Below are 13,351 nucleotides of genomic sequence, written 5' to 3'. Positions count from 1 at the left end.
ATATGTTTTATATCAGCCCTACCCCATAAAACAGACAATCATTGTCAGATGTCTCTTGGTAGTTTATCCCTTTCCCCCATTTCTAACCATTCTGTGGTTGATCTAAACATGCACATGGATGCGGATATTGTAGTTTCATGTCTATGGGGCGAGGTTATTTGGGAAGGTCTAGTGGTATTATCATTGCCCTTCTAAGATTACTCACCCAACAGTAAAGCAAATATCTCCTGCTGTAAAGAAAGAGGGGCGAAGGAACAATTAATATTATGATACATTATGTAGTAGAGACATTGAAAAGTATAGGATATTACAAATGCTACCGATATAGGATAGTACATTAGTTTACTATAACATTTTTGTACAATATAATTCTCTCTCTGTATCTTTCTCTCCCAAGCCCCAGACAAACAGTACCAAGAACAGCGCTGGAGTGACCAGTCCGAAGGGCCCCATTCCTCCAGCTGCCCTGGTATGAGTACAGGGAATGGGTGGAAGAGCGCTGTGGTGTATCTGTGATATGGTGGGGGATAAGATCGCAGGGGGACGATGGAGAGCGGGCACATCAAAAAGTCTGGTCCTCTTTGTATGTGGGAGAAGCCTTTGTGCTGTCCTTTCCTTGGGAAAGTTTGTTTTGTGTTTGTGGTTCGGAGAAGTCTGTGGTCTGTCTCAGGAAGGTGTCTCTGTGGGGTCCTGGACTTCTGTATTAATCTGTCTGTGGCTCAGAACAGTTTGTGGTCTGTCTCTGGATTGGGAAGTCTGTCATCTGTCTGTGGTTTAGATGAGTCTGTAATCTCTCTGTGGGCTAGTTAGAGGTGTCTAGTTTGTCCAGTAGTCTTTGCCTGTCTTCCGCTCCTCCATTTTTTTCAGCCTTCGTTCCCTGTCATTTCTTTTCCAACCTTCTCTTGTGTCCCCCTGGCTTGGGCTGGATTTACATGAAGTGAATTTGGTAAAAGACCCCATACACATAAGATAGTCAACTGGTTCTGCCTTATTAAAGGTTGTCTGTTAGATCCAAAACGCCTCCTAAACCAATAAATGTGTCATGTAGGGACCTATAATAGGAGCAGAAAGATACCTCTGTGGTCGGAAGCAATGCAGAGATAACAATGGTTTTATGGATATGTAAACCAGCCTGTAAGTGCTCGGGGGCAGACCAGATTGGCCAGATTTACCTACAGACAGCTTAGGTGCTCATGGTGTTCTCTGGAATCGCGCCCAGTGTCTCTCCTTTAGCCGTGATGGACATTTTTGGCTTCTGTCTTCGTCAAGGTTGTTTGTAAGGTAATCTGGTAAACCAGGCCCCGCCCCGGGTGCACTTGCAGGCTGATTTGCGTATACATAAAAAGATGATGTTTCTGATCTTCATTAAAGTCCCCTCCATTAGATGGCTGGCAGATCCATAATAGGGAAACTCTGAAATTATAATAATTACTAAACTAATACTAACACATCCAACTTAGTTTACAATTCACAGATGGCTATACTGCTCCTTCCTATAGTAAAACCTACAGGGGGATTAATGAGAACTGACCTTTATATGCTATTATATTTTACATTGTGCAGGTAAAATCATAATCATAAGAAGGTCACATGATGAGATCTACAGAATACAGGCATGATGGTTATCACTATATGTACATGGCGGTTATCACAATATACACATGGTGGTTATCACTGTACGTACATGATAGTTATTACTATATGTCCATGGTGGTTATTACTTTATGTACATGATGGTTATCATTAAATGCACATACGGTTATCACTATTAGAGATGAGCGACTACTATTCGAAACGGCCGTTTCCAATAGCACGCACCCATAGGAATAAATGGAAGTGGCCAGCACGCAGACTTTGCTGGCGGCCGGCTGCTTAACCCCCTGTGTGCCGGCTGCGTCCATTCATTCCTATGCATGCGTGCTATTCGAAACGGGAGTTTCGACTAGTACTTGCTCATCTCTAATCACTATATATACATTGCGGATATCACTGTATGTACATGACGGTTATCATTATATGCACCTAGCGGTTATCACTTCACTATATAAACATGGCGGATATAACTGTATGTACATGGTGGTTATCACTATAATCTGACATATTTGCTCAGCTTGTAGAAAGACATCTCTGTATGTAAATCCAGCCTTGGCTGCCCCTCTCCTCCTATCCTAAATCTACCCTCCTACCTGTCCCTCCTCCCCATTCTAGTTCTCTCCTCCTTCCCATTTCTCATTCTTTCTTCCTCTATAGGAGCCTCAAACCACAGTAATTCATAACCTGGTGGACGGGATAAAGGTATTTGCCATATCTTACCTCTCTCTTCATGTATCATGTTCCACGCACCTCTTTACTCCAGAGGCACCAGTACGGGGACCTTAGTAGGACCACAGCTTAGTATTGCAAATGGTCCCATTCTTCATTTGTGGGGGCATTGTGTATTTCAGGAAGCTTAGTAGAAAGGCCATGATGTAACTTTATATTCTGTTATGGGTGCGGTTAGTAGGTTTTCTATAGGTCTATGATATATCTTTTGTGTTGGGTGAACTGTTTGGAAGTGCTTATAAGATTATTCTTAAATAGTTTTTCTTTCGGAGAAGTAACTTGGAACGTTTGGGTCTCATTGTAAAACCTATCCAGAGCCCCCACCTACTATACATAATTCTAGTATCTTTGTTCCAATACTAATTTCATCTCAAATTTCTAATCTGTCCAGGGACTGAACCATCAGAGGACATTCACAAGTATATAGCAGTTATAGTTATCAAAAGCCTTACCAAGTAGAACAATATCACTATTAAGCAATCTCTTCACTGCACTGACTTGTGACCGATAACCTTATATAGGACAATTGTAGGAGAATTATCAAAATCGGTGCAAAATAGTCAATAATCATAATTTTGGGGATACTTTGATGCATTTTATTTGAGAAAGGCGTACCTGGCTTAGAAACATTTAGAAACACAGGTGTCTGTGATATACTGTGGGCACCAGTAGTGTATTCTTAAAGAGAGTCTGTCAGGAGAACCGATATATCTGCCCCACTTCACAGATACATAGGTTAGGGTCCCCTGAATCAAACTGTGAATTCCTCTTGTGAAAGCCCCCAAGCGGACTCCCCGAACAGAAACCCATGCGTAGATGTGAACCAGGCCTTAGCTAAGCAGTGCCCAAACTGCCCAAAGTTTCCAGATTTGCCCCCCCCCCCAATCCCACAATTGAATTGGACAATTCTCTTTTTTTCTGTAAAGTTGACTATACACAAAAGATCAAAAAAATGGAGAGAACACCGAGCGTGCTTATAGTGTAGATGAGTTTGCAATGGATGTTGGAAATAAAAATGTACAGAGAAATGGACCAGTTGGTCTCTCACCTTCAGGTGTTGTGAATGAGTCACAACATCAATGGAAGCATAGAGGTTGAGGAGGCTGCAGAATCCACAGACTGGTCACCGAGGACGAGATGGTAATGGAAGGAAGGAGGCCAGTGGCTAGAGATGGACGTCTGCGCTCTCTTGTCCATAGAATGGAGTGTCAACAAGGTGAATAAAATATATGACCTTTATTGGACAAAAACGTACTGCACAACGCGTTTTAAGCTCCACAAGCTCTTCTTCAGGTGCACAATTACTTGCCAAGTGAGGTCAGATGTGTCACAAGTAATTGTGCACCTGAAGAAGAGCTTGTGGAGCTCGAAATGCGTTGTCCAGTACATTTTTGTCCAATAAAAGTCATATATTTTATTCACCTTGTCGACACTCCAATATGTGGACCAGAGAGCGCAGACATCCCTCTCTAGCCTCTGGCCTCCTTCCTATACACAAAAGATAGCTCGGCCAACACCTCTCTTACCCATGTCACCCATACACATGCAAAATCCATGAGTACAGAATATGGGGAACGTGGAAGAGGCTACTAATAGATACCTCTGGTAGCGGATTATCTCCTTGAGAACATTAGGCTTAGACATGTTCAAATTCAACTGCCTGATCCTTATCTCCCCCATCATCTTCCATTGTTTTAGAACATGTTTAGATAGTTGGTCAGTCCAGGTGAAATTGTTGGGTTTTGGCTGACACTCATCTATGACCTGCCCAAGTCCTCCTGATGTTGCCAACTTGGTAAAGGGTAAAGAGATGGATATACCTAATGAAAGATGCCCTTCAATTGGACACATTTTTAGTATCAAAGTGCCCTTTCAACCAGCAGAAACTACATTTCTAGACTAAAACAAGAAGTGGGAAGGAGACAGTAGGAGAGGAGAGAGGCTTCTCAGATGGCGCCTTTTCAAGATGTTGTGGAAGGTGGAGAAGAGTGTGATGTGTTGGAGTAGCAAGAGATCCAAGAAGGAGCTGTTGTGAGGATTTGAGATGACATGTAGGAAAGTAAGGGGAGATTACATCATAGTTGTATGAAGGAAACAGGTTGTGGCTAGCCTTACATATCATTTTTAGTATCTTGGACTGGTTGACAAGACTATGGGTGGTCACCAGTGGTGGCATTGGCAGAGGAGAATTGAACGGAAAGTTTGAGAAGAGTGTTAGAAATGGTATTTCCAAATATTTTATGTATTTTTTTTTTAGAAATCTATAATTATAACTATAGAATTTTATTACCCCAACATTTACTCCCCATAGTCCATCCAAAAGCATTCTTATTTCTCATTATTGTACAAGTTCTATGGTGATATAATGTAGTTACTGATCTAAAGCTGGCCATACGCAGGTTAAGGCATCAGAACATCTACCATTCAACATGCCCTATTCTCATTTTCTTTAACATCTGCCATCATGAGAAAGTCCAGTTGCCCCTTTATATATGAAATTGTCAGCAGATCTCGCCAAAGTTGTCAGGATCGAATTAAAGGTGGTTTTCCCATCTTGCAAAGTGATTGTTGAGGATAACACCAGGCGCTCTTCATTTCTAATGATCAGTAGTCCCCGAAAAGTTGCCCCTATTGTACTGTGGTGAAACTTTTACTATGTAATCCACTTTTATTGGTATGACTTGTAGCTATGTTTTCATCCATAACTTGGCCTTGGTTTGCTTTCTGGTCTTCCATCAGTCTCTCCTGGTGGTGAAGAACATTCTAGGATAATAGAGCCTTCTTGTGAATCCGTCTACCATCACGATCTCCGACAGGTCTGGGAGAAACGACCTTGTGTATATTACATGAAAGCATTTGTGGCTCTTATGTTTAGTACTATAGCATATGAGGATATTTTTGTGTTGGTGTTCAGGGGATGAGTTGGCAACAGATTATGACTATCTGACCATATGACTCTTCCTATAGGTGTTGTCTCTATCCAACCTAATCTATCTGTCTATAACCACCATTTGTTTCCACCCTCACACCTTCCCAAACATTCCACCATTTTGTTTTCTGTCTTTCGCAGGAATCCTCGGATAGTACACATACCAACCCTGAGGATGAAGAAATGAAAGGTATGGTAGTTCTACTCTACATGAAATAATCTCATCTCTACTCCTCTTCTCCATCTACAACTTCTATAGTGGACTGACCATCTGGTTGATCAATGAGTCTATGCAATCCCTATGAGCACTTTAGCCTTCTTTAATACAGTCTTGTCATATGCCACAGTCCAGATTGACAAAAATGACAACTTAAGGCCAACACGGACTCGGACCTTACAAATGTACGGACACGTACACAGTAAATTTACCATGTAACCTCTTTACACCAGGCTCATTTACTCCTATGTTGTTACTTGTGCTGTTCCTGTATGTACCGTAGTTCATATTATGTTCATTTAATCCTTCGTTCATTCCTTTAGCCATTCCCATACAGACTTTGAATTAAGATCATTTTTTACAGGCCTATATTTCCAATTGATACCCATTCAAGTGCAGATATATTGTGAACCATAGAACGCTAAGTAGATGATATAGCGCTAGAAACAAGTACTTTCCCCCAACAGAGATAAAAAAAAATTCCAAATGTTTGAGTCAATGAATAGCTATGGCAACAATATCTAATAAAAAATCATAAATGTAATATATTCTACCTTTATGGGGTTTTCCCAAGAACATATTACTATGAACAATATTACATTTTTTAGACAATTAACAGTTAACCATTTTTGCAATTATAAGTAATTACAATTTCTGCAGACTTTTATAGATTTTTTGTAACCATCTTAATGCTGACAGTCTTTTGTCTTGATCATTTGCCAATGGATATGACCATGACTGGAGGAACTTCTGTTCCCGCTTCTGTGCTCCTGCCCAAAAACATAACCCTTCCACATTAAGGAAACCATGGCTGGGTTTATGACAAGTCCCAGACCATAGAAAGTTCCTACATTCATGGTCAACTGATCAAGACAAAAGACTGTCAGCACTAAGATCTTTCAAAAAATTTTCATTATTTACATTAGCAAAAATGTTTAACTTTTAACTACAAATTTGAGTATGGTTATGTGCATTGGAAAACCGCTTTAGAGGTGACGCCCCTTTTAGACATTTATGTTAGAACGGATCATTAAAGGGATTCTACTACTAAATAGCTGTTTTTTCTGCTTTAGACATCGGAATAGCCTTTAGAAAGGCTATTCGTCTCTTACCTTTAGACGTGGTCCCTGCTGCGCCGTTCCTTAGAAATCCTGGTTTTTACCGATATGCTAATGAGTTATCTCGCAGCAATGGGGGCGGGCCGCAGCGCTCAAACGGCGATGGGGGCGTACCCTCTGCTGCCAGAGAAGTCTTTCCAGCGACGCCTCCTTCTTCAGCTGCATCCTCCCCTTCTCTGTCGTCTTCCTTCTGCGTCAGCTCCGACGCCTGCGCAGTCGGCTCTGCCAGCGAGACACTAGTAGAGTCGACTGTGCATGCCGGCCGGCGGCCATATTTTTGAGGCCACGATTGCGTGCACGCGTTGTACGCTCCTCGAAGTACTGCGCATGCTCAGTAAGACCCTCTGAAGCCTGGATGATGTCACTCGCGCGTCGGAGGTCTGTACAGACCTTACTGAGCATGCGCAGTACTCCCTGCTAGTGTCTCGCTGGCGGAGCCGACTGCGCAGGCATCAGAGCTGACGCAGAAGGAAGAAGACAGAGAAGGGGAGCATGCAGCTGAAGAAGGAAGCGTTGCTGGAGAGACTTCTCGGGCAGCAGTGGGTATGCCCCCATTGCCATTTGAGCACTGGGGCCTGCCCCCATTGCTGCGAGAGAACTCATTAGCATCCACGTAAAAAACGGTATTTCTAAGGAACGGCGCGGCGGAGACCACGTCTAAAGGTATGAGACAAATAGCCTTTCTAAAGGCTATTCCGATGTCTATAGCAGAAAAAATAGCTATTTAGTGGTAGAATCCCTTTAATGTTTAACTGATCACAGAGTGTCCCGCTGAGTCCTCAGTGATCAGGTGGGATCTGTTGGAGAGTGTTCCATTTCCCTACAGCGCCACTACAGGTGAAACTAAGCATTACAAAGTTCCTATTGCAATCAATGTGCTGACTGCTTAACACATGAACATACCTAGTCCTCCAGAGCCGGGGATCTTCCTAATATTTCATCTCCTCTCTCCTAATAAATGAGAGACCTCAACTTAAAACTTCCTAATAGGGCACTTGAATATGTAAATTAAGACAACTTTATTTATTTGACAGGACAATATATATTGTGACATTACAGCTCATTATTTCTGTTATCCACACCCGGTTCTCTTTGTCCCAGACCTCTTCCATCTCATTATCAGTTACATTATTCGTTGATATTACTGTCACCATCTTCCTCATGTCCTTTGGAATATACACATTCTCTGTCTGCCTTCAACTCCTCTTCTCTCCTGGTTCTCTCTAGTGCTGAAGTTCTCAGACATTTTAAGCTCAGTGAGGCGGGGCTCGGGGGCCCTGGAGGCTGAGGGACCCCAAGCAGCAGTCGCTCAGCAGCCCCTGTCCCCATCCTTCCCCCATTCACCTCTTGCACAGCGTAAGTAATAGGATGGGGATATAGGAAAGCCTTAAAGACTATGCATGAAAACCGATTTACTGAATAGTATAGAACGCTATCTAGTCTTCAGATGACATTTCAGTGCGACTTTGGATCTTTTGATAGTTTTTTTATGTAATGTAAATTCTGAATGATGAGTAGAGATGCAGTGTATGTAATGCTATGGCATGATATCTGAATATTAGGCTGTATTGTTATATATGGGTAGGGAGTTCAGTGTAGAGTTATTGAAGCCCCCCTCGTGTTTCTGTCACTGTGATATGTGTAGGGGCTTGGCGCTGCCAATACTAACTTTCGGAGGGGAGTGGGGGGGTGGGGACTGGCATTGTCCTTGCCTGTATGTGATGAGATGTTGTTTGTGTTTCTTGTCACTCACATTGCTGCTGTGTCTCTGCTCTTTCTGTGTTGATATCTGTTTTCTTTTTTTCTTTTTTGTTTTATTTGGTTGTTTCCCTACTGCTCCGACCCCCTGAATCCTTTGAATTTTGTTCTCCCCTTACCTCTCTCCTTCTCCTCCTGCCTATACTGCTATCTCTGGTCAATCTGTCTTCCTCTATCTATCTTGGGCTCCTTTTCCTTTATCTCTGCTCTTCTGCCTCATTTTCTTGGCCCTTTTCCTCGTCTCTGTATATCACCTCTCTGCCTGGCTGCCAATTTTGCTTCATTCTTTGCATATTCTCTATATGTGATCTTTCCGCTGTCTCTGGCCTTTGCTTTTGGTTTCTTTATCTCTCCTTTTTGGTCTTTGTCCTGTCTTTCTACCTTTATCTCTTATGTCCTGTCTCTTCTTATCTATCTGATTATATATTCTTCTTTCCTTTACTATTGCTCTATCTTTGCTCTCCTATTTCTGCCCCGTACCAATTTCGGTCTTTCTACTTTTGACCCTTTTTCTTGTTCTGCTTGTCTCCCTTACTGTACACATGTTCTCTGCTTCTCTCTTTCTACCTGATTCTTGTTTTCTGTTTCTTATTCCTCCTCCTCATATTCTCGGCTTCTTCTCTCTACTTTTTTGTTTTGCCACCTCTCTTGTCTCATCTTCCCATCCTTTATCTGCACTCCTTCCTCTCTGCTTAACTAACTCTGTTTCTGTCTCTTGTCTTCTGTATTACTGCCTCTACTTCTCTTTGATCCTTCTACCTTTGGCTTTACTTCTTTGTCTCTGCTTCAATAACTTGGGACCTGTCTCTTGTTTTCTACCTTTGTCTCTGCTGACCTGTCCCTGGTTCTCTGCTTCTGTCTCTCGTCTTTCTATTTCTGTCTCTTGTCTTGGTTTCTATCCCTTTCCCCGGTACCTGTCTCTTTGTCCCCCTCCCAGCTGCTAGATTTACAGATATATTTAACACAGTCAGACGAGGCTCAGAAGCAGAGGGAGTGCAGTATTCCAACACGCAGCATCGGCTCTCCCAGCCCCACCTAAACTCTCCGTTTGTACAGCGTAAGTAGATCTCGCGCATACAAACGCATCTCACATCGGCTCCCACCGCCTCCCTACTGTGGGTCTTTCTCTTATCCATTGACGTCTTCTTTACCATATCTTCTCCTCTCTTCTGGTTCTCTATGGATGCATGTCTACATCACCTTACTGGTAACAGTCCTTCAACCAACCACCAAGTGTCCTATCATAAGACCAATGTTTAATGACTTCCAAGTTTACTGCTTGAATTTTTCATGTCTTCTTATCTGTCTTTAACACACTCCTCGTAAGTTTTACCGTTCATTCTAATATTCACATTTCATTATATCTTGACTTGTTCTTCTTAGTATTATTACACACCAAGCACAACACCTTTTGGATCCCCTTGAAACACCTATGACCAAGGTCATTTCACAATCCTCTGTCTTGTCCCAGTCACCAAGACCTTAACCCTTCCTCCACAGTCTCTTCTAACCAGAATGGTCGTCTTCTTAATAAGTTCTATTTGGCCTCTACTTTTCCATTTCTTACAAGCCCTGCCTGACCCACTTATGTCATGTTTTATGCTCATCGTACATCTTCTCATTCTGTCACTCTTCATCTCTGTTCTCCTTCTAAAGCAAACATTTTTACAAATATAAGTAATTAAAAATTGTACAAAGTTTTAAAGATTTTCTCCAACCATCTTAGGCTAGGTTCACATCTGTGTTCGGGTTTCCCAATCCACATAAAAAAGCGTTACCCGTGAAAACTCATGGACCCCATAGACTATAATGGGGTTCGTGTGGTTTCCATTCGGTTTCCGCCGAAAAGGGGTGAAAAATGTGGAGAAGGGGAAAGGAATCCCCATACGGAGTACAAGCGCTGTTGTGAACCGAGCCTTAGTGATGACAGTTTGTTGTCTCGATCAGTTGCCGATGAATACGACCATGGTCTGGGACTTGTCAGACACCCAGCCATGATTTCCTTACTCTGGCCGGGGTATCTTCTCATACATGTAGTATTCCCGCCTGATAACCTATTCACAATAAGGACGTCGTGGCTGGGTTTCTCACAAATCCCAGACCATAGAAAGTTCCTACATTCATGGTTATAGCCATTGGCAAAAGACAAAAGACTATCACCATTGGTTAAAGAAAATCTTTAAAATTTGAAATAAAAAATGTTAAAAATTAAAAATGTTTAATTAGGGTTGAGATTTCAGGATCGTTTTTAAAATCCGATTTCTGATCATTTTCTAGCCGATCCCGATCGTGAAATTTGCTCGATCGACGATCGGCATCCGATCTTTCCCGATCGCTCAACCCTAGTTACTTTATGTTTATGGAGTGGGGTTGAACCGATCTTGAGATTTCATGATCGTTTTTAAAATCTGATTTTCGATCATTTTCCAGCCGATCCCGATCGTGAAATTTCCTGAGATCCGATCTTTTCTGATCCCGATCGCTCAACCCTATGTTTAATTTATATTTCAAAAATGTTGAACTTTTATTTGTTCATGGGAAACTCCCTTTAAAAAAAACCCTTCATCTTAACTAACCTGTTCAGCAACAAGCTGGTTAGATGAGGGTTGAACTACTTTTCCCATTTTTTAGGCCTTCCACTAACCACAGCTGTGTTTCTGCTGAGCAGCAGAGTAATTTATATTTTTATTTCATTTCTCACTTTAATAATTCACCATTGTTCCTTTAATCCACCATCACCATCTTGGCCTCTTTCCAATCTTTCTGCTGACCATGTTTGTGTCATTTTCCGCTTACTCTTTATCTATCCAGTTAATGGCGATTTTGTTTTTCCAGCTCGAAAACAGGAGATCATTAAGATAACAGAGCAGCTGATTGAGGCGGTGAATAATGGAGACTTCGAGGCATATGCGTGAGTTACTCATGCCAATACCCACAGTTCACTGCATAGTAATGGGGGAGGTCGCTGAAAGGCATATTCAGCATGGATATATTTTTAGGATTAAAGTACATCTGTCAGCATATATGTACAGCTACTTCTCTGTACACCTAGTTGCCAAAAGGAATTGCAGCTGGTCACAGAACAGTGACATTGCATGAAAGACAACTGGCAGGAGCACGATATAAAGAGAACCTGTCACATTTGCCTATAGTAAGCCTGTCTGCTCCCTTATACTTATAGGGTACTAGAGTTTTCATGAAAAGTTGAAATATGTGCAGGGTCTGTTCTATGTCTGTATAAGTCTTCATATGTGGTGTCCGTTCAGTTACTGTGCTGCTAATAGGCTCATTACGGCAGTTCATCATGGCAGTCTGTCCCCTCCCCATTCCATTACTACTATTACTGGTTTCTTTACATGTAATTCTGACAGGAGTAACTGTAAAATTGCAAACAAATAGCTGAGAAAACTCTAAGATAACATAATATAGGAAATCCAGGTACACTGGACCCCTGGGCATATACATGCAGGTAAACAGATCCCTAACACAGAAAAGGAGAGAGCTGAGCACAACGAGGAAAGCTGCTTACTGTCTGTCAAATGTATATAGAAGTACATAGTAAACTCTGCTTACATTGCAGAAACTGCAGAATCCTCTCAGTGCCTGCAGTATACAGGCTACAACTAAGGAACCACAGTTCTGAAACGCTTCAGCCAAGCTGGGACGCGTTCTTTATACAATGGGAAACTTCACTGCAACTTTAAGAATACTCATATTTTATGTCTAACATATAATAAAAAGTGAATTTTAGCACTCATGGCTGCTGGATATCACCTTGATTGTATATAGGGAGGGAAAGCTGTGTGGAGACGTGTAGAGGCTGTGAGGAGAACCAGACCCTCCCCTCTCCATTCACTATGTGAAGAGAGAACAGCCCCTCCCTCCTCCACTCACTGAGAACCCATCTTGATTTTGAAGGTAACTACGGACAGAACTTTCCTAGTAACACGGAGTGACCAGGAAGTTAGCTAGAAGAGAGATACCTACTGGCAGTAACTTTAGAGAGCTCTTTCAGGTAGAAAGCAGCAACATTTTTAAATTAAGTGCGTTACCTTTTATTACAGAATCATATACTTTATCAAAAGAGTCTAAGTTGTCTAAAAAGTTAGTGACCATTTATTGAAATATGATTCTCATGTTCTCATAAGACTCATCTTTGGTGCTCTTGTCTCATGTGTAGTTCTTCAGTGAAGTCAGGGCACTGCAACATGACATCACTATTAATGCGCCCTGATATTTACCCTTGGAGCAATCTCTTTTAAAGACAGGCTTACTATAGGACTATTTGGACACTAAACCATTGGTCTATATGTACTGGCTGGTTCAGTGTTCCAGATTAACCTTATAGGTTGATGGTTGGCAAGACGGGGTGAGGAGATGGGACCTAAAGGGAGCCTAAGATGGACCTGATCAGCAGAAAAGTCTCAGAAAAATTTATCAAGATATATCAAGATCATGCATAAATTCTGAAGACTATATTTCGTGTTCATGTCACTCATTCATTTTTAGACTTAGTTCTCATTTATATGTGACCATATTTAAATTTCTAGACACTTAATAAACATTTTTGAAAACAGAAATCTAAACATTTTGCAGCATTTTAAAAATTTTCTTTAACCATCTTTATTGGCGACAGTCTGCTGTCTTGATAGGTTATCAATGGATATGATCATGAATGCAGGAACTTTCTATGGTCTGACACCCAGCCATGACTTCCTTATTGTGGCAGGGTTATCTTCTCATACATGTTATATCCCTGCCTGATAATGAGCTATGCCCTCTGTGTTGAAGTTGGCCGCAGTCACTATATCTCACCTCTCATTGGGAGCCGAGTTGCAGTGACGGTGTTTGGCCACTATATACGGGATGGAGCTTTCTGCTTCCAGTCATGCATAGTGTATAGGATGGGCGCTGGAAGAGACTCCGTACAGCTGATCAGTCTGGGTGTTGGCTTTCACCCCTCCATCAGATATGTAAGGACTATCCTAAGGATAGGCAATAAAAAGC

The 13,351-nt window shown here is 41.8% G+C and overlaps 1 protein-coding gene across 16 annotated transcripts in view; it reads left to right on the top strand.

Annotated features, from left to right (window-relative positions):
• Positions 1–13,351, top strand: part of CAMK2B (calcium/calmodulin dependent protein kinase II beta) — a 103,528-nt gene that overhangs the window by 84,343 nt on the left and 5,834 nt on the right. For 5 of the 16 annotated variants that reach the window (XM_075272961.1, XM_075272958.1, XM_075272954.1 and 2 more), the window contains 6 exons: positions 398–469; positions 2,251–2,295; positions 5,393–5,441; positions 7,814–7,942; positions 9,282–9,401; positions 11,180–11,255. In XM_075272961.1, the coding sequence (XP_075129062.1) occupies positions 398–469; positions 2,251–2,295; positions 5,393–5,441; positions 7,814–7,942; positions 9,282–9,401; positions 11,180–11,255 (491 nt within the window). The remainder of the gene's footprint in view (positions 1–397; positions 470–2,250; positions 2,296–5,392; positions 5,442–7,813; positions 7,943–9,281; positions 9,402–11,179; positions 11,256–13,351) is intronic. The other 11 variants (XM_075272968.1, XM_075272966.1, XM_075272964.1 and 8 more) reach the window with 3 other exon arrangements.

Source organism: Leptodactylus fuscus, chromosome 5, assembly GCF_031893055.1.
Source record: "Leptodactylus fuscus isolate aLepFus1 chromosome 5, aLepFus1.hap2, whole genome shotgun sequence".
Lineage (NCBI taxonomy): Eukaryota > Metazoa > Chordata > Amphibia > Anura > Leptodactylidae > Leptodactylus > Leptodactylus fuscus.
The sequence above is the reverse complement of the archived record's forward strand: the minus strand, read 5'-3'. Positions and strand labels throughout refer to the sequence as shown.